This window comes from Erythrolamprus reginae, chromosome 1, assembly GCF_031021105.1.
Source record: "Erythrolamprus reginae isolate rEryReg1 chromosome 1, rEryReg1.hap1, whole genome shotgun sequence".
In the NCBI taxonomy this organism is placed as follows: Eukaryota; Metazoa; Chordata; class Lepidosauria; order Squamata; family Dipsadidae; genus Erythrolamprus; species Erythrolamprus reginae.
Genome location: NC_091950.1, coordinates 20398584 through 20419788, shown reverse-complemented (window position 1 = coordinate 20419788; position 21205 = coordinate 20398584). Strand labels below are relative to the sequence as shown.

The 21205-nt window shown below is 41.3% G+C and overlaps 2 protein-coding genes across 10 annotated transcripts in view; both read right to left on the bottom strand.

Moving 5' to 3' along the window:
- Window positions 1-6568: 6568 nt before the first annotated feature.
- Window positions 6569-7909, bottom strand: LOC139156655 (actin-like protein 9). The gene has a single exon (XM_070732541.1). It carries the CDS (start codon window positions 7907-7909, stop codon window positions 6569-6571), a length of 1341 nt encoding a protein of 446 aa, XP_070588642.1.
- A 2016-nt stretch (window positions 7910-9925) lies between these two features.
- Window positions 9926-21205, bottom strand: part of LOC139164426 (pneumococcal serine-rich repeat protein-like) — a 141107-nt gene continuing 129827 nt past the window's right edge. For all 9 annotated transcript variants that reach the window (XR_011558620.1, XR_011558621.1, XM_070746533.1 and 6 more), the window contains 2 exons: window positions 19488-19567; window positions 9926-11707 (listed from right to left, as the gene is read on the bottom strand). Coding sequence is in view for 7 of the 9 variants with exons in the window: in XM_070746543.1 (XP_070602644.1) it covers window positions 11589-11707; window positions 19488-19567 (199 nt within the window). In the remaining 2 variants the exon portion in view is untranslated. The remainder of the gene's footprint in view (window positions 11708-19487; window positions 19568-21205) is intronic.

Here is a 21205-nt window from a genome sequence, read left to right as displayed (position 1 = left end):
CCATGTGGCCAAGTGAATTTGAATTTCACCCCTGTAGTGTATGCAGTGTCATGACTGAATTGTACCTGGAATGGAATTGAGCCTATGAGTGCAACGTTGCCTCTGAAATGTTGCATTATTGAACCAATTCCCACTTGCTCCTATGCTTTTATATCTCTGAAATGACTCGTTTTATCTTATCTAAGCAAAAAACCCCAACACCCAGTCACTTTTTAAAAATAAAGAATCTGCTTCTGCCCTTGAATTATTTCCTTTTATCTCTATTTCCCTTGGCACCTTGTCTGGATCAACAGTATTAGATTACACAGATCAGAACTACCTCTAAATGTGGTTTACTCACAGCTTTATTCACGCTGGCATTTTGCATTCACAGTTGCAATTCTAGGAATTCATTTCACACCTTTGATCTGAACTGAACTGAACAGTCCTTTTAAGTTCATATGAACTCTGAGTTCTTTCTCAATTTCAACAACCTGATCTAGAATGTGGTTCAATGTGCCAGACCCATCCTTGAATACAGCTCATCTGTCTGGAATCCATATTGCATCTCGGACATGAACACCCTCGAAAATGTCCAAAGATACTTCACCAGAAGAGCCCTTCACTCCTCCACTCGAAACAGAATTCCCTACGAAAATAGACTAACAATGCTGGGTCTAGAAAGTTTAGAACTACGACGCCTAAAACATGATCTAAGAGCCTTCTCTGTGGCAGCCCCGGCCCTCTGGAATCAATTGCCCCTGGAGATTAGAACTGCCCCCACACTCCTTGTCTTTTGTAAATTACTCAAGACCCTTCTATACCGCCAGGCATGGGGGAGTTGAGACACCTTTCCCCCAGGCTTTTTTTTTAATATTTATGTTTGGGTATGTATATGTTGTTTGCTTTTTTAAATATGATAGGGTTTTATGTGCTTTTTAATATTAGATTTGTTTTTGCTGGAATATTGTTTTTATTATTGTTGTGAGCCGCCCCGAGTCTTCGTAGAGGGGCGGCATACAAATCTAATAAATTGAATTGAATTGAATTGAATTGCCCCCAAGATCATATGCTGCAATGTCCTGCCTGTCAATGACTACTTCAACTTCAACCGCAACAACACAAGAGCACGCAACAGATTCAAAATTAATGTTAACTGCTCCAAACCTGACTGTAAAAAATATGACTTTAACAATCGAGTTGTCGAAGCATAGAACTCATTACCGGACTCAGTAGTGTCAACCCCTAACCCCCAACATTTTTCCCTTAGACTATCCACGATTGACCTCTCCAGGTTCCTAAGAGGTCAGTAAGGGGCGTACATAAGTGCACCAGTGTGCCTTTCGTCCCCTGTCCAATTGTCTCTCCTTTATTTCATATATCTTTTCTTCCTTTCATGTATCTTCTCTATTTTTATATCTTTTCTTCTATCCTTTTCTTATATATATTACTACATGTCTATTCTCTTCAATATGTATTGTGTAGTGGACAAATAAATGAATGAATAAATGAATGAATGAATGAATGAATAAACAAACAAACAAACAAACAAACAAACAAACAAATAAACAAACAAACAGATGTGCAATCCAGGGATGGGTTCTACTTACCTTCCATATCTGTTCGCATCGGATCAGAAGTGCGTGTACACTTGGCTCAATTTAATTTTCCTTCTTATTCCTCATTTGTTTGTTCATTTAATTATTTATATGTCTACCCATCTCAACCTTTTACTGTTGACCTTTTCCTTAGTTCACAAATGTATATTTTAACTCTCCAAAGACTACAGCTCATATACTTCATTTTTCTCTGTCGTACCTTTGTCTTTATAATTATTTCTTCCCTGTTCTCCTATTATTATGTTTTCTCAATTCCATCCCAGATATCATTTGGAAAAATACTACCCGCCAAAAAAATAATATTATAGTAGAGGTATACCTATGTGACACTTCTTATCTTAAAGAATAACCAAATTTCCCACATATTAGCTGGCAAGATAGAAGAAGCAATGTCAAATAGTTTGAGATTATTCTTAACCATGCAAGTTCATTGGTCAACTCTGGAGCCAATGACTGTCTCTAAGCCTAGGATCCATTCCAAGAAAATTGGAGGAAAAAGTATTGTTTAAACTATGGAATGTTAATGCAACAGAACTTTGCTTTTTTAAAGGTGTGTGTGTATGTGTGTGTGTAAAATATGTCTTCAAGTGTCTCCAAAAAGACCTTGACTTTGTATCAGAATGGTCAAACATCTGGCAATTTCAAATCTCAACCAAAAATGCTCTGTCCTACACATTGGCAAAAAGAATCCAAGCATAAAATACAAGCTGGATTAAACAAGACTTTACAGACAACCGTCATTCCATAAAAATGACCTTGGAATACTCACATCAAATGACCTAAGTGCCAAATGCCACTGCAACAACATCGCAAAAAAGGCTTCAAGAGTTGTTAACCTAATCCTACATAGCTTCTTCTCTAGTAATATAATTCTACTAACCAAAGCATACAAAACTTTCACCAGACCAATCCTTGAATACAGCTCATATGTATGGAACCCATACCGCATTGCAGACATAAATACATTAGAAAGCATCCAGAGATACTTTACGAGAAGAGTCCTCCACTCCTCTACTCGCAACAGAGCAACCTACGGAACCAGACTTGAAATCCTAGGCTTAAAAATCTTGGAGCTTCATCGCCTTAAACACAACCTATACATAGCCCATAAAATCATCTGCTACAATGTCCTTCCTGTCAATGACTACTTCAGCTTCAACCACAACAATACACAAGCACATAACAGATACAAACTCAAAGTAAACCACTCCAAACTTGACTGTAGAAAATATGACTTTAGCAACCAAGTTGTTAACACATGGAATTCACTCCTTGACTCTGTTGTTTCATCACCAAACCCCCAAAAGTTTATCCTTAGACTATCCACTGTTGACCTCACCCGGATCCTAAGAGGTCAGTAAGGGATGTGCATAAGGGCACCACCATGCCTATCGTCCCTATCCTAATAGTACCAATATCATGTATATAAACAGTGTTATTTCTTTGAATATTACCAATACCGTATAGTCTGGAGAAAAGAAGGGAAAGGGGGACATGATCGAAACATTTAAATACATTAAAGGTTTTTAAATAAAGTTCAGGGGGGAAGTGTCTTAATAGGAAAGTGAACACAAGAACAAGGGGGCACAATCTAAGGTTAGTTGGAGGAAAGATGAGAAGCAATGTGAGAAAATATTATTTTACTGAAAGAGTAGTAGATGCTTGGAACAAACTTCCAGCAGACGTGGTTGGTAAATCCGCAGTAACTGAATTTAAACATGCCTGGGATAAACATATATCCATCCTAAGATAAAATACAGGAAATAGTATAAGGGCAGACTAGATGGATCATGAGGTCTTTTTCTGCCGTCCATCTTCTATGTTGCTATGTTTCAATATATACTTGACAAATAAAATGAATAAATAAAATAAATGAATAAGTCAGTTTGGACTCCTGGATAGTCCCTGCAATTTTCTTGGCAAGGTTTTTCAAAATCAGTTTGTCATTGGCTTTGGGTGTAACTGAATTTAAACATGCCTGGGATAAACACATAACCATCCTAAGATAAAATACAGAAAATAGTATAAGGGCAGACTAGATGGACCATGAGGTCTTTTTCTGCCATCAGTCTTCTATGTTTCTATGTTTCTTCCTTGGACTGAGAGAATGAATAAAGTCACCCTGCTTGGCTTCATACTTAAGGTGGGACACACTCACAATTTCCACATTTCTAATTTGGTGTCTTAACCAATATCTCAAACTGGCTCTCCTCAAATACGCTTAAAGAAGCCCTATTTTGTCATTATAACTTGGAGAAATGAAGCCCGGTGCCCAATATATAGGATTACCCATGATTTTATTCACTGCGAGCTGCAAGGGTTGTGTGCACTAGATTCAGATAATGCTACAGCAAAGATTGCTGAGTTTTGCATGTATTCACTTATTAATATGTTTTAACTACCCATACATCAAACTTGCAATTTTTTTTGCAATTTTTTTCTAATGCACACATTGAATACAACTTTTCCCAATCTGTTTTCTTTTCTGTACATAACTTTCTATAATATCCATCATTTTGCAAGTGGCACCCCATAATATGCAGACTATTCTCCCAGGATATATATCTTTCACAAATATAAATTTTATATACAAGGGTGCACTGCGTTCAAAATCCAGAAAAGGGCAAAAGTCACACAAGAGGTTTTTTTCTTCTCCTAAAGATATAATTTTTATCTAGACTCAGGACTCTTTTAAGCTTTTTGACTGACATTGCTTGCTCATTCGGAGAACTGAGTCATTTCTCTTTAGTCACATATATTTAGATGATTAATAGCTTCCTGAGAAATAGCAATATTACTTTGTTGCAACAAAATCAATTATATCTGTGGCATCTTAAAACAATGAGTTATTTGGTTAGTTTTGATGATCAAGAAGATCACTTTAGAATGGCAAGATTGCATGATAACCAATCCTAACAAATGGATAGTCATGTCCAGTTAAAGGCTACCAAATTTTTTACTACCACATTATGGGCATGGCTTATGCAGGACGCTCTGCATTTTCTTTCAACATTTTTCAGTGCAAATTGGGTCCTTTGGGGTGGAGCTCCATTTCCACTACCCCACTGCGTTCCTCCCCATCTGGCCAGCCCACCCCGATCATGTCTCATAAGTGGTTATTACCTATGTAGTCCAACATAGCTCAGGGCCAAACTATTTACGGGACGGTCTCTTGCCATATTTTTTGTTTGTTTGTTTGTTTGTTTGTTTGTTTGTTCATTCATTCATTCAGTTAGTTAGTTAGTTAGTTACTTTGTCCAATGCACAATAATACACAATGAGGGTAATAGAGGACACCTTCGAGGAAAGAGAATTAGAGAAAGAATAGAAGAGAGAATATAGGAATAAAATATATCAATGAGAGAATAGAAGAAAAGATATAGGAATAGAAGAGAAGATATAGGAGATATAGGAGACACAATAGGACAGGGATCGGAAGGCACTCTAGTGCACTTATGCACGCCCCTTACTGACCTCTTAGGAATCTGGATAGTCTAAGGGTAAAGTGCTGGGGGTTAGGGGATGATACTATGGAGTCCGGTAATGAGTTCCATGCTTCAACAACTCTATTATTAATGTTGGCCTACTCCATATCCTGTCGACAAAGCAATGCAAGTTGGCGGGGTTGCGGGGGAGGGCCTTCTCTGTTGCCGCTCCGGCTCTATGGAATCAACTCCCCCCCCCAAAGTCTACTGACCTTCCGTAAGGCCACAAAGACCTGGCTTTGCTGGCAGGCCTGGGGGGGGGGCGGTCGGCATGAATTAACAACTATCATAGGCAAATCGTATGAAAGATTAGTATGCATGTTATTGTGATTGCTTAATTTATGGATTTTTAATTAGGGGTTTTATAGTTTTTTAGACTTTAAAATTGACTTTTTAAAATTGTTTTGTATTTACATTGTTGTCCTTCGGGATTGGGCAGCATAGAAGTCTAAATAAATAAATAAATAAATGAATGAATAAAATAAATAGTGAGTGAGTGAGTGAGTAAGTTTATAGTGTTCTGAAATATATATATATATATATATATATATATATATATATATATATATATATATATATATATATATATTCGTAGATTTTCACGGGTACAGGTATGACGGTGTTGGTATATTCGGGTTTCTTCCCGTGTAGGATTTGGAAATTTCTGCCGACGTTTCGACGAGGTCTCACTCGTCATCTTCAGGCTGGTGTTTCTGTCCTTGTTCTAAGGCGAACACTGCGAGACCTGAGCTGCCTTCCTTATATATATATATACACACACATACATATGCAGTGCTCTCTTGCCACTTCACAGTTCACCTTTCACGGACTCGGTGCATTGCGGGTTTTTATAAAATATTAATGGAAAAAATGTATCATGGATTTTCTCTACTTCGCGGGTTTTCTGCGGAACTCGATCTGCCCACTTGCCTACATGAGATTGTAAACAACACACGATTGGTTGGTTGATGGAGAAGTGACCAACCAGAGTGTGCTGCTTTGTATCCCAGGGCCTGATTGGCTCAGTACAGTAGCGCAATGTTTACTTTTTGTCTGTGCGCAGCTTCCTCATCTCTGAGTCTGCTCCTACACTCAGCCATTTCACGTGGAGTAACGTTTTGTTGCATAGGTTTAAGAATTCAGAACATTTTACAGTAAGTGTAAAGGTACAATACATGCACAGAACAGTGTGGGAATGGTTATTAAAGGAATGGGAAAGGTTTATGTAGCGTAAAAGTGTAGGGGAAGGTTTATAAAGCCTTAAAATAGTGTATAAATACTTAAATAAATATAGCGTCCCTACTTTGCGGATTTTCGTTTATCGCGAGTGGTCCTGGAACGTAAAATCCGCGATAAACGAGGGATCGCTGCATAATGGCTACATCCCTTGAAAGTTTGGAGTGAACAGGTATAAATTCTGAGACCAGGTTTATTATGGGCCACCTCCTAGCCATCTTCATCCTAGTTAACCTGGCTGGGCCCAACTTAGTAGCACTTCCTGTGCACAATATACGGTCCATACTCTTGGTATTGTTCCTTTGTGATCCAACATGATTGGAAGTTTTTCAAGGAAGCCAGAACTGAACCTCCAGTCCAGACAGAATAGTGCCTGAGTGGAACGGCTGTGACGTTGGTTTTTGCGCTGGTCTCCAAATCAGTCGTGATATCTCGAGTAAATCTCTTTTCAAATCCTTCAAAAAGGGACGACCCTCCGCACAACATTATATTTTTATACATTTCTTTCCGGATTTGTTCGGGAACTTTCATCAAGCTTTTTTGGGCCATGCCAGAGATGCCTAGGAGAGTAAGCCCAGGCATTTGTGGTGGATTAAACAATATCTCCGGGCACTGGAATCTTTCCTTCCCCAAAGTTATCATTTGGCCATCTGGTAACTGGTATTGCACCGTATTGTCTTCCTCCGGACAGTTCCACTCCGTCTCAAAATCAGGGGCAACGTAGCAACATTTTTGCTTGATATCTTCAATCACATCCAGCATTTTGTCGTCGAAGTAATGCCCCACGTCTTTGAGGAGATCCATCAAAAAAGATGTCACGTTGGCTCCAGCGATGTCCATCTTCTCCGTGGCGTGTGGCAAATTGTATCCTTGATGGACTGGCACAGTGTGTGTCACAGCGTGGCCCGTGTCTACCACCAACCCACTGATTTTTCCATGTGCGTACACTGACAGTACCGACTGATACGCCACATACGCGTTGGGGAAATTGAGGGACTCAAAGACGACCTCCACCAATTTCTCCCTGTTCGTAGTTGGCGAAAGGGGAGGGTCAGACATTAAAAGCGCATGGTCCTCTGGGGCAATCTTGAGTTCGTGTTGGAAAATGTGCCACCATAATGTTTCTGCCGCTTCCCAGTCTGTGATTATGCCGTGCCTTAACGGGAAAATTATATCGATATCGGGTTCCAGTCGGGCTTGCTCTCCGATGAACGTGTCTGGTATATCACTTCCAATCTTCATGAATTTTTCAATGGGCTGTCCAACCAATGCCCCAATAGCCACCTGGGGAGTCTGCTGACCTGCAAATCCAGCTTTACACGTCCCGGTACCAGTGTCTATGACAATTGCTCTCGTCTTGACAATAGAGTCTTTGTGCGGAGAATGGGACCTGCTTCTGGTGGGCTCTTCTTTTTGGGATGACGTCCAAGATTGAGACATCTGGTCCAAAGCATATCCAGGGGAAGAGCTCTCTTTACTTGCATGGCCCAGCCTCATGGACTTCTGCTCTGGACTCTTTGACCCCGAGAGTCCCAAGGTGGTTTCTTGCAAAGACTCTGGAGTGGTTGGTCTGGAACCGCTGACTGACATTGTAAATAGAACTTGGGTAATTTTCCACCAGGTTACACCGTGACGTACAGCATTTAAAACCCCACTTCCTTTCTTCTACAGCATTCAAATGAAAGGTACTTGCTTTCTCTCAAGACACATAAAGGAGAACTATGACATCACAGTGGAATTTTCAGCAGATTTTTTCAGCTAGCCAAGTGTGACAGTATTGTTAACTCCTGATCTCTATGAAGATTGGGGAACGCGGGTTGGAAATTGTTGTGGTTGGCTCTGGCCCAGTTCCTGCCCCCAGGGAATGGGGAGGTGGATGCAGGGGAATATTCAACATGTTACAGGCCTCTGTTATTGCCGACAGAATCAGTGCAGAGTTTAGTTTCCTCGGACGAAGAAGAAGGTAGGAGTGACTCGGCAGAGGAGGGCTTGGCACACAGCCCAGGCAGTCAATCTCCCTTATCTTCCGTTGATTCAGATCATGACGTTTTGGACCCACGCAAGCACAGAATTATGCGTAGAAGAGACCAAGTAAGAACATATTACAGGATATAAGGGAGGCCACCTGTGTTTGGTGGGGCTCCAGTAATTAGGGCTGCTGCTATAAATAGCAGCATGTGGGTTTGGCCGTTGTGGAAGAATATGTTATCACAGTTCGTCAGGAATCTTGTGTTGCTGGACTTCGTTGCTTTTTCACGCCTTTGAAACCAAAGCAGAGCAACATGTGTGTGCGTCTCACTTCGTTGGAGGAAGAAGGGGTGTGAAGTTTCTTCACAGCTGCTAGCTAAGTACTTAATGACTGCTTAAGGGAAATTGTACAGACTACCCGGTTGTTTTGGGAAGAGTGCTCTTTGCAATACAAAAAGAGTGCTTTGTTTATTTTGAATTTTGTGATAAAGAACATTGTTTTGAATTTTCAAATGTGTGTCTGAAATTTGTACCCTTGAATTTTCGGGAGGCTCCTATCAGAGAGCCTGGCAGAACAAAAATGATGGATAATGAGCAGTGAAGGGCTACCAAAATTTTTATTACCACATTGTGGGTGTGGATTATGAAGGATGCCCTGCATTTTCTTTTAATATCTATCAGTGCAAGTTGGGTGTTCTAAGGTGTTGTGGTTAGCTCTGGCCCTGCTCCTGCCCCAAGGGCTGTGGATGTGGGGGAGACATCCACATGCTGCAGGCCTGTTTTGCCCCCGGTGGAATCTGCTGATGAAGGCTCCTCTGACCAAGAAGACATGAGTGACAGGGAGGAGGAGAGTGGGGCAGACAGCTCAGAAGATCAATTATCTAGCTCCTCCTTGGATTCGGAACAAGAGTTAATAATACAGCCACGCATGCGGAGAGCGATGCATAGGCAACAACAACTGAGAGATTATTATCAAAGAAAATGAGGCCACCTGTGGTTGGGTGGGGCTGTGGTAATTAGTGAGGCTGCTATAAATAGCAGCCTCTGGGTTTGGCCATTGTGGAGGATTATCTGATCGTTGTGTTTCCTGACTGCTTTACTGACTTTGACCTTTTGTGTGCTGATTTTTCCCCGCTTTGAAACTAAACCAGAGCAAAGTGTGTTTCACTTTGTGAAAGAAGAAGGACTGTGAATTGCCTCACGGCTGCAAGCTAAGTATCACAGAACTGATAAGGGACTTGTACAAATTACCAGTTTGTTTGGAGACGAGTGCTCTTTGCTATACCAAAAGAGGGCTTGGTTTAAGTGACTTCATTATAAAGAACATTGTTTTGAATTTTCAAACGTGTGTGTGTCTGAAATTTGTACCTGTGAATTTTTGGGAGAAGTCTACCAGAGAGCCCGACAGAACATGTTTGTATCCAGCATTGTAAAATAACACAAATGATAAATGGTTTAGCTGTCAAGATAGAGGGGGGGGGGGGGGCAATTTGTTATATATTTTAATATCTTTTCCATTTTCTTTTTTCTTCTTTGTTTCTTTTCTCTTTCTCTTTTTGTGTAAGGTGTTCATTTGTGTTAAGACAAATGTACAATATAAGATTAGTTTATAGAATATGAATTAGGTAACACAGGTTATGTACTGTCTTTTTTAATTGTATATAAAATGTATATTTGTATAATTGTATATAAATTCAATTAAAAAAAATTATAAAGAAAAGAAAATCATCTCTACCCAAAGTACATTATTTTGAAAACAGATATTACAGTGCACTGTAGCTCAAATAAAAATACTGTAAATCTTCTATTTCAACAACTTCATTGTCTCTGAAAGACGAACATTCACGCTTCAAAAAACACAAACACAAATGAAATGTTTACCGATTGAGCAAAATAATACAGAATATATTTTCTTCTTACATTTTCTAAATGTGCAATAGAGTTCATTGATGCTTTGCAGTCTCAAAAGAATGTAAATGGTTTAATACTGATCTATGCTTCAGGCATAATCTCTTTTTTTTTGTCATTTAAATTAATATAACCTGTAGCTTCTATAGATATTTAAAAACACATATATTTCACAACGCATTAAAAAAAAATGACAGGGCACCCCATGAATCTATCAGTCTGGCAGTCTTCCACAGAATATGCAGTATCTTTTCTTCATCAAGAAATTCATTCCAATTACAATAATAATAACAGAGTTGGAAGGGATCTTGGAGGTCTTCTAGTCCAACCCCCTGCTTAGGCAGGAAACCCTACACTACTTCAGACAGATGGTTATCCAACATCTGCTTAGAAACGTCCAGTGTTGAGGCATTCACAACTTCTGGAGGCAAGCTGTTCCACTGATCAACTGTTTGGACTGTCAGGAAATTTCTCCTTACTTCTAAGTTACTTCTCTCCTTTAGTTTCCACCTATTGCTTCTTGTCCTACCCTGAGGTGCTTTGGAGAATAGGTTGGCTCAGCAATGGGCAGCCAAATTTTTTACTGCCACACTGTGGGTGTGGCTTATTTTGTGGGTGTGGCTTGATGGTCATGTGACTGGGTAGGAGTGGCTTGCTGGCCATGTGACCAGGTGGGAGTGGCTTGAATGATAATCATTGTTCAAGTGAACTGTTAAGTCTTCGACTTACAACTTCACCAGTGTCTCTCTCTGGGGGGACAATTTGCTTCGTGTTTCCCGCGCTCTCCTTCCTGGGTCGCTCCCTGCCTCAGGTTGGGTAGCTAGGTGAATGGGTGCCGACCAGCTATTGAGAAAAGAGGGGGGGGAGGAAATGGCCCCCGTGCAACTCCTGCCGGTGTTGGTCTCCCTGCTGCTTTCCGAGGAGGAGGAAGAGGATGGGAGGGGGGTGATAGTCAGCTGGAGCTGGGCACACAGCTTCATTTCCGCCGGTGGAACTATGTTCCACCCCATCCTGCCTGCTACCCATCCCTGGGTTGACTCCCTCTTCTTTGTGGCAGCCCCTGAGATATTGGAACACTGCTATCCTGTCTCCCCTGGTCCTTCTTTTCACTAAACTAGACATACCCAGTTCTTGCAACCGTTCTTCAAATGTTTTAGTCTCCAGTCTCCTAATTATCTTTGTCGCTCTTCTCTGCACTCTTTCTAGAGTCTCAACATCCATTTTGCATCATGCCGTATTCCAAGTGTGGACTTTACCAAGGCCCTATAAAGTGGTATTAACACTTCACGTGACCTTGATTCTAGTAAACACCTTTACAGTAAACATCGTTTCGTTGCACAATATGTGCAAGATGGAACTCTACAAAAAGGGTCCTCCTCTTGCAGGGAAGGAGTCAAGTTTCCAAAATCCACATCATTGTGATTTTTGCATGTCCAGGCATGGGATATAGAGGCCGAAAATGTTCCTTTGGATCCGGTATTTGCCTGCTCTCCTCTTCAGCCACACAGCAGTCTAATTAAAGATGGAAATAAACACATGTTATGCACACACAAGTGCCTTCTTTCTTTTTGTCAATTTTATCTCTCACGATGGATTCTGCTTCAGGAGCTCACAGCTTCAATTCCATCTGACTTTGTCAGAGGGACGAACGAAGCAGAAGACCCCTTCCGTTGGCATTATTATTATTATATGCAGTCTGAAGTGGAAAGATTGTCCCAGCCACGTGCTGTAATGCAGCCATGTGTGCAGCCTCCACTTCCACAGCGCCCCCCGAGGAGGAGGGCTGTGTGGACAACTGTTGGTTCAGGAAGATTGCGTGCAGTTGAGCAAAAACATAGCAATTTTGGTCTCTCTGTATCGAATTCCTATAATGTTCTTGCGGATTTAAATAGTAAGGATGTTGGAGATATTAGCAAGGTCCCTCAGGCAGAGAATGAGGGGATGTTCAAAGGGGAAGTTGTTCTAAGTGAGGTACATAGTGTCACCAAACCATCAAGTGCAGTTAGTAGAAATAAAAAGAGGACACATTTTCTTGTAGGTGATTCGACTGTTAGAGGTGTTGATTTGGGACAGAGTAAGGATGTGGTGAAGGAGATGAGGTGTCTCCCAGGGGCCACTGCCAGCAGGGACAGGAGGCGGATTATAAACATTGTCAAGGCTGTGAGTAAAGGTAATAACGTTGATGTGGTGGTGCATCTTGGCACAAATGATTTGTCCCAGAGAAATGTTAATGTAGTAAAAAGAGATTTTCAATGTCTAAGTGTGGAGCTGGGTAAAATAACTGATTCAGTGACTTTCTCAGAGGTGTTACCGGTTTGTGGCCAAGAGGATAAAACAACGTGTATCAGAGAGTTTAATGTATGGTTAAGGCAGTGGTGTAAAGCTGAAGGTTTTGGCTATGTAAGTCATGATGTCAGTAGGTGGTCTAATAGGGAGTTGTTTAAGAGGGATGGTTTGCATCCATTATACAGAGGTACCCAGGTGCTCGGTGAGGAATTCAGAACTTTCTTGGACAGGCATTTAAACTAGGTAAAGGGGACAGAGATGTAACTGATGTGGGTGATTTCTGTCCCCGACCAATGAGGATAAATCAGTTTTTGGAAGCTTATGAAAAGGGAGCTGCAAATAAAATAGATGTAGTTGTGGATGATAAGGGGCAAACTAATAATGAAAATAATGTTGTTCGGGTAATGTGCACGAATGCTCGAAGCTTGAGCAACAAGCTCTGTGAGTTAATGGCCATAATATCTAGAGATAATTTGGATCTGGTTGCCATAACTGAGACATGGTTTAAGGATTCTAATGAATGGGAAATATCCATACCAGGATATACACTGTATAGGAAGGATAGAATAGAGAGAAGGGGAGGTGGAGTAGCCATTTATATTAAAGAAAGTCTAAAAACAACACTAATTCAAAATACATATCAAGATCTGGAGACTCTCTGGATTTGCATGCAAAATAAAGAAGGTTCTGTCATTAGAATTGGGGTGATCTATAGGCCTCCAGGGCAATCTGAGGAATATGACAACAAGATGGTGGATGAAATTACCCAAATGGCACTAAAGGGAGATATTGTGGTTATGGGTGATTTCAACATGCCTGATGTTGACTGGAATATCCCCAGTGCCCTTACATGCAAAAGTAAGAATATAGTAGAGGCCTTTACAGGAGCAGCTCTGGCACAGCTGGTTAAGACACCAACTAGAGGGGAGAATATTCTAGATTTAGTTTTTACGAATGGGAATTGGGTTTCAGAGGTCAAGGTGGGAGAAAATTTAGGTTGCAGTGACCATCTATGTTTGTGGTTTGATGTAAAAACTCATTGTGAGCAATCCTATAATGCAACCAAAGTATTGGATTTCAGAAAAACAAATTTTAATGCAACGGGGGAATATTTAGATAATGAATTAAAGGGGAGGGATAAAATGGCAGGAGCGAGCACCCAGTGGACTGTATTAAAAAAGGCCATCTTAAAAGCCACTGGACTGTATGTAAGACAAATAACTAAAGGTAAAAGGAAGAAGAAACCGCTATGGTTTAGCAATGATGTAAGGGCTATAGTCAATGAAAAAAAGGCTGCCTATAGGAGGTATAAAGAGTCTGGAAGTATAGCTGATAGGGAGGTGTATAAAATGAGACAGAAGGAGGCAAAACAGATAATATATGCTGCTAAAGCCTCAAAAGAGGAAGAAATTGCCAAATCTGTAAAGAAGGGGGATAAAACCTTCTTCAGATATATTAGTGATAAGAAGAAGAAAAACTGCGGCATCAGGAAGCTTAGTACCGGGAATAATACATGCATTAATGGGAATAAGGAGATCGCTGACCATTTCAATAGCTACTTCTGTTCAGTTTTCTCAAAAGACACCTTACAAAATAATACTATAGAGGGATATAGCATTGCTTCCAGCTGTACGGATTCAGCTCCAGTGATCTTAGAAGCCGATGTCTTAGAAGAACTTGAACGATTAAAGATAAATAAGGCAATGGGTCCAGATGGCATTCCCCCCAGAGTTCTTAAAGAACTCAGATCTGTCATTGCTACCCCCCTGACTGATTTGTTTAACCAATCCTTGTTAACAGGAGAAGTTCCTGAGGATTGGAGAATGGCCAGTGTTGTGCCTATCCACAAGAAGGGCAGTAGAGAAGAAGCTGGTAACTACAGGCCAGTTAGCTTGACATCAGTGGTAGTTAAAATGATGGAGACTCTACTCAAAAAGAGGATAAATCAGCACCTAAAAAACAATAACTTATTGGACCCAAATCAGCATGGCTTTACTGAAGGCAAATCATGTCAGACTAATCTCATTGAATTCTTTGACTATGTCACAAAGGTGTTGGATGAAGGTGGTGCCGTGGATATTGCCTACCTGGACTTCAGCAAAGCCTTTGATACGGTTCCACATAAAGAGCTAATAGATAAATTAGTGAAGATTGGACTTAATCCCTGGATAGTTCAATGGATTTGCAGCTGGCTGAAGCGTAGACATCAGAGAGTTATTGTTAACGGCGAGTATTCTGAGCAGAGTCAGGTTACAAGCGGTGTGCCACAAGGGTCTGTTCTGGGTCCTATTCTTTTTAATATGTTTGTGAGTGACATAGGGGAAGGTTTGGTAGGGAAGGTTTGCCTATTTGCCGATGACTCTAAAGTGTGCAATAGGGTTGATATTCCTGGAGGCGTCTGTAATATGGTAAATGATTTAGCTTTACTAGATAAATGGTCAAAGCAATGGAAACCAGTGTTCCCTCTAATTTTTTTTCGGGGTGGGCGGAAAAGTATAGTGTCTGAGCGGCAGTCTCTTTGGGACTGGGCGGCATAAAAGTATAAATAAATAAATAAATAAATAAATAAATAAAAAATAAATAAATAAATAAATAAATAAAGTAAGTGTGGGCGTGCGCTATCACACATGAGCGAGTTCTTGCAGCCATAATTCTATATTTTTAATAGTTTATTTTCAAATACACAGTAATCATTCAACACTCCAAACTAACTAAGATTAGCCTCTCACAACAGCCATTGCAAATTATAAATCTTTCCCTCTAGAAATACCAAGATGTATTTGAGAACTTTAGGTTTAGTCTGTCAGTCTCAGATTAAAAACATTATCAATATCCAATATATTCATAAATGTATTTAATAAGTCAAAAAAGTCTGGCTCGCATTACAGTTTCTCACATCTGTCTCTCACATTGATAATGACCATTCCATCTTTGTCTTTGACCATTCTCAAATACATCTTGGTATTTCTAGAGGGAAAGATTTATAATTTGCAATAGCTGTTGTAAGAGGCTAATCTTAGGTAGTTTGCAGTGCTTAAGTGGGTGCTAGAACAAATCAAATATAATAAATTAACCATACCTATTGGTACATCCAGACTTTCTATCTTTCTTTCCCTGCCTTTCTCCCTTTCTCTCCCTTCCTTTTCCCTCTCTCTATCCTATTTCCCCCCTCTCCCTCCTGTCTATCTCATCCTCCCTCTTTCCTTTCTCCCTTTCTCTCCCTCTTTCCTTTCTCCCTCTTTCCTTTCTATCTTTCTGTCCCTTCCTTTCTCCCTCTTTCCCTTCATCTCTCCCTCTCTCTTTATCTCAATTCCCTCTTTCTCCCTGTGCTGCTGTGCCTGCCCTGCAGCCCCATCACGGACGGACTGCCTTAGCATCGGCGCCCCCCCCCCCCATACACACACACACGCTGCAGCTCCCGGACCATCGGCGGCACACACACACGCGCACACACACACACACGCTGCGTTTTTCTCTCTTTCCCTCTTTCTTTCTTGCTCTCTCACTCTCTCTTCCTTCCTATCTTCTCTCTCTCCCTTCCTTACTTTTCTTCGCTCTTCCTTCCACTTTTTTTCTCTTTGTCTCTCTCTTTTCCTTCCTTCCCCTCTTCCCCTCCCTCTCTTTCTCCCTCTCTCCCTTTATATTTATCTCCCCCTTCCTTCCTCTCTTCCTCCCTTTCTCTCTCCCTCTCGTTCACTTTTCTCTCCCTTCCTTCCCTCCCTCCTTCTGTCCTCTCCTCTTTCCCTCCCTCTCTTTCCTTTCTCTCCACGTCTCCGGCTTTGCTGACCGGCACAAGGCTCAAGCCAGCTGCCCGGGAAAGCCAGGAAGGTCCTCCTGCCCCCCCCCAGCCGAAAACACAACGGAGGTCTTCCGCCACCAGCATGAGCCTCGTGTTGCTCCACCCCGCTTCGCCTGTCATCCTGGACCTCCGTTGTGTTTTCGGGGGAGAGCGGCAGGAAAGGCCTGTGCCGGCAGGAAAGCCGGGTTTGCTTTCTGTGAAAGCAGCGCGCCTTTTAAACACGCTGCTTTCCTGTACCTCTTTCCTGGGTGGGGGGAGGGAGGAGGCTACCCTCCCCAGGAAAGAGGTGCAGGAAAGCAGCGTGTTTAAAAGGCGCGCTGCTTTCACGGAAAGCAAACCCGGCTTTCCTGCCGGCACAGGGCTTTCCTGCCGCTCTCCCCCGAAAACACAACGGAGGATGACAAGCAGGACGAAGCGGGGTGGAGCAACGCGAGGCTCAAGTAGGCAGCTTCCGCGCATTTCTTTCGGCGGAAGAGGAGGAGAGGGAGCGGATCGGGCGGGCGGGGGCAGCGCCTTCTACTGCCGGCGTCTCCCCGCCCCCGCCCCCCCATGGGCTGGCAGGGGGATGGGGACTGCGCGCCCATGGAAAAGGGTGCACAGGACGGTATTTTGGGGTGCGCGCGCACTCATGTGCGCAGCCTACAGGGAACGGTGATGGAAACTGCAGTTTAATGTTTCCAAATGTAAAATAATGCACTTGGGGAAAAGGAATCTTCAATCTGAGTATTGTATTGGCAGTTCTGTGTTAGCAAATACTTCAGAAGAAAAGGATTTAGGGGTAGTGATTTCTGACAGTCTCAAAATGGGTGAACAGTGCAGTCAGGCGGTAGGGAAAGCAAGTAGGATGCTTGGCTGCATAGCTAGAGGTATAACAAGCAGGAAGAGGGAGATTATGATCCCGCTATATAGAATGCTGGTGAGACATTTGGAATACTGTGTTCAATTCTGGAGACCTCACCTACAAAAAGATATTGACAAAATTGAACGGGTCCAAAGACGGGCTACAAGAATGGTGGAAGGTCTTAAGCATAAAACGTATCAGGAAAGACTTAATGAACTCAATCTGTATAGTCTGGAGGAATGAAGGAAAAGGGGGGACATGATAGAAACATTTAAATATATTAAAGGGTTAAATAAGGTCCAGGAGGGAAGTGTTTTTAATAGGAAAGTGAACACAAGAACAAGTGGACACAATCTGAAGTTAGTTGGGGGAAAGATCAAAAGCAACATGAGAAAATATTATTTTACTGAAAGAGTAGTAGAACCTTGGAACAAACTTCCAGCAGACGTGGTAGATAAATCCACAGTAACTGAATTTAAACATGCCTGGGATAAACACATATCCATCCTAAGATAAAATACAGAAAATAGTATAAGGGCAGACTAGATGGACCAGGAGGTCTTTTTCTGCCGTCAGACTTATATGTTTCTATTATTATTATTATTATTATTATTATTATTATTATTATTATTATTATTATTATTATTATTGCTATTATTATTATTATTATTGCTATTATTATTATTGCTATTATTATTATTGCTATTATTATTATTATTATTATTATTATTATTATTAGAAACATAGAAACATAGAAGACTGGCGGCAGAAAAAGACCTCATGGTCCATCTAGTCTGCCCTTATACTATTTCCTGTATTTTATCTTACAATGGATATATGTTTATTGTAGGCATGTTTAAATTCAGTTACTGTGGATTTACCAACCACGTCTGCTGGAAGTTTGTTCCAAGGATCTACTACTCTTTCAGTAAAATAATATTTTCTCATGTTGCCTTTGATCATTCCCCCAACTAACTTCAGATTGTGTCCCCTTGTTCTTGTGTTCACTTTCCTATTAAAAACACTTCCCTCCTGAACCTTATTTAACCCTTTAACATATTTAAATGTTTCGATCATGTCCCCCCTTTTCCTTCTGTCCTTCAGACTATACAGATTGAGATTATTAGATTATCAGATTATTATTATTATTATTATTATTATTATTATTATTTTAAATATTTTTTATTATAGAAACATTAAAAATAAGGCAGTACATAATCTATCCTTTTACAGTATACTTATTTGTTTGTTTAAATATTGTCTTATAAGACAAAAAGCAAAACATAATACAACATAACCCCCCGTCCCATTTGAACTGCTATCTACACAGTTCATTCTTTATGACTTTATACGGCCTATAACATCAGCGGTTTTGTACAATTGTTCTATACAGTTCTAGTGAAATCAAGGTCGAATTGTTGCTATATATCATAATCTTATAAATAAAGTTAATTCTAGGAACATCGGATTTTTATTTACAGCTATTATCTCTTCTACTATCCACCCAAGTATAAAATTTCTCCCAGATTTCATAATACTTTGATTCGTCTTTATTTTTGAGCTTTTGAGTCAGTGCGTCCATTTCTGCACAATCAGATATCTTCTTTATTATTTATTTATTTATTTATTATCTCTCTCTCTCTTTATTTATTTGATTTGAATGCCGCCCCTCTCCGCAGACTCGGGGCCATAGTTCCCTCTAAGCTGAGCAGTGAGCAATCGCTCACTTAAAAATCATCATCAACTCAGAGTTTTCCAAACCTGCCCAGAAGCTGAGAGGGAAAGAGTGAGAGGGAAGGAGAGAGAGAGGAAGAGAGAGAAACAGATAGAAAAAAGAGAGGAAGGAAAAGAGAAAGAATGGGAGTAAGGAAGAGAGAAAGAAAATCAAAATCTAGTTTGAAACTAGCTCAACTATTTAAGTGGCATTTTGATATTGATAGAGTTGCCCTATTATGAGCTCACTGTTATAGACACACAGTACAGTATTTTATTTTGAAATTCTCTGAGGCAAAACAGGGTGGGGTTTTTATTTGTTTGTTTGTTTGTTTTGTTTTTTGTTTGTTTATTTATTTATTTATTTATTTATTTATTTATTTATTCTGTGCTGCCCAGTCCCGAAGGGACTGCCGCTCAGACACTATACTTTTCCGCCCACCCCCCCAAAAAAGTAGAGGGAACACTGCTCGGGGCAGCTAACAACAACAATAAAACAGCATATGACAAATCTAATATTTAAAATAACTAAAAACCCTTATTAAAAATCAAACATATTATTATTATTATTATTATTATTATTATTATTATTATTATTATTATTTTAGAAACACATCATTTGCCCCCTATTTTGAAGCGTAGTGCATACATACCAAGACACACAGAAGAAAGAAAAAGATAGAACCCAGCAAGACGGAGAAGCATATGAGGATGATGGCCCAATAAGGGAGCTCTGGAAATAAAAAAATTATAATGCAAATGAATTTAATGATAAAATTTACACCCTGCCCATTTCCACAAGCCATGTGCATGCGTATGTGCGCTTTGGGTAGACTATGCTCAGTAATGGGCCACTTGACCTACCTCCTACTGGTGCGTCCTCCGAGGCCACCACATGCACATGTGCGCCCAATGGGCGTCCCATGTGATATTTGGCTTCTGTGCATGCACATGAGATTTAATTTGATTTTCTTTTATTTTCTTCTGTACTTAATATTACGTTTTCTTTTTTAAAAGTGGAAAATTAATAAAAATATTTAAAATGTTTTTCTTGCTGTGCAAGCGCAGAAGCCAAATCTTACTCAGGGGCACAGGGGGGCACATCGGGGGGCACAGTTGCGCACGCGTCCTGGAAGGACCGTTGAACTTACCTGAACGGTCTTCTCGCTGCACTGTGAGGAGAGTCCAATGTGGGTTGTTCTTCAGCCTCATTGGCAGGGACTGAGTTAAAAATTAACATAATTATGTCCCGCCCCCCTCTACCTCCTCAGGTTCAGTCAAGAAAAACGAAGGAATAGTGTAAACAAACCAATTTTATTAACTAAGAAGTTAAACTGGTAACGAACTGAACCCCTGGGCCAAGAAGCCGGGAGGGTTTGGACTCTCCTCACAGTGCAGCGAGAAGACCGTTCAGGTAAGTTCAACGGTCCTTCTCCCCTGCACTGTTCGGAGAGTCCAATGTGGGATATACCCAAGCAAACCAACTAGGGCGGGATAGGCTGGACCAGGGGTGTCTGAACACAAACCCGTTGCAGCACTCTGCGACCGAATGCCGCTTCCGATGAAGCGAATGAGTCTATACGGTAGTGTCTGATGAAAGTCGTGGGGGCCGCCCAGGTTGCGGCCCGACAGATGTCATCGATTGACGCCTGTGTGTTCCAGGCGGCAGTGGTGGCTGCACTTCTGGTAGAGTGAGCCGTGATTGTCCTTGGCAAAGGTGTCCCACGTGTCCTGTATGCCTCCATAATGCAGGACCGGATCCATCGGCTGATAGTTTTAGAGGACACCTTGTTGCCCATGGATCCTGGGAAGAAGGAAACGAATAATGCTTCTGATTTCCTGAAAGAGCTGGTCCGTCGAATGTAAATCTTTAGAGCTCTACGGACGTCCACTTTGTGCCAGCGTAAGACTGACGGGTGTGAACCGTGGGTACAGAAGTCCGGTAATATTATGTCCTGGGATCTATGAAATCTTGTGTTGACCTTCGGCAGAAAGCTGGGATCTAACCGAAGAGTAACCCGATCTGGGTGGAACACGCAAAGGTCCGGCCGGACTGACAATGCCGCGAGTTCCGACACCCTGCGAGCAGATGTGATGGCCACTAAGAACGCTACTTTGATTGATAGAAGGCGAAGCGTGATTTCTCTCAGTGGTTCAAAAGGAGGGCCTGTAAGGGCCTGTAAGACCAAAGTCAAATCCCAGGATGGGAAGTGATGGATAACTGGAGGAGAAAGATTCGAGGCTCCTCGGAGAAAGTCTTTAACCCATGGATGATGGGAAATCGGTCGAAGGGGGTCTGGTCTTAAGACCGTGGCGATAGCTGCCACCTGCCTGCGAAGGGTGTTTGGGGTCAGCCCTTCGTCCAGCCCCT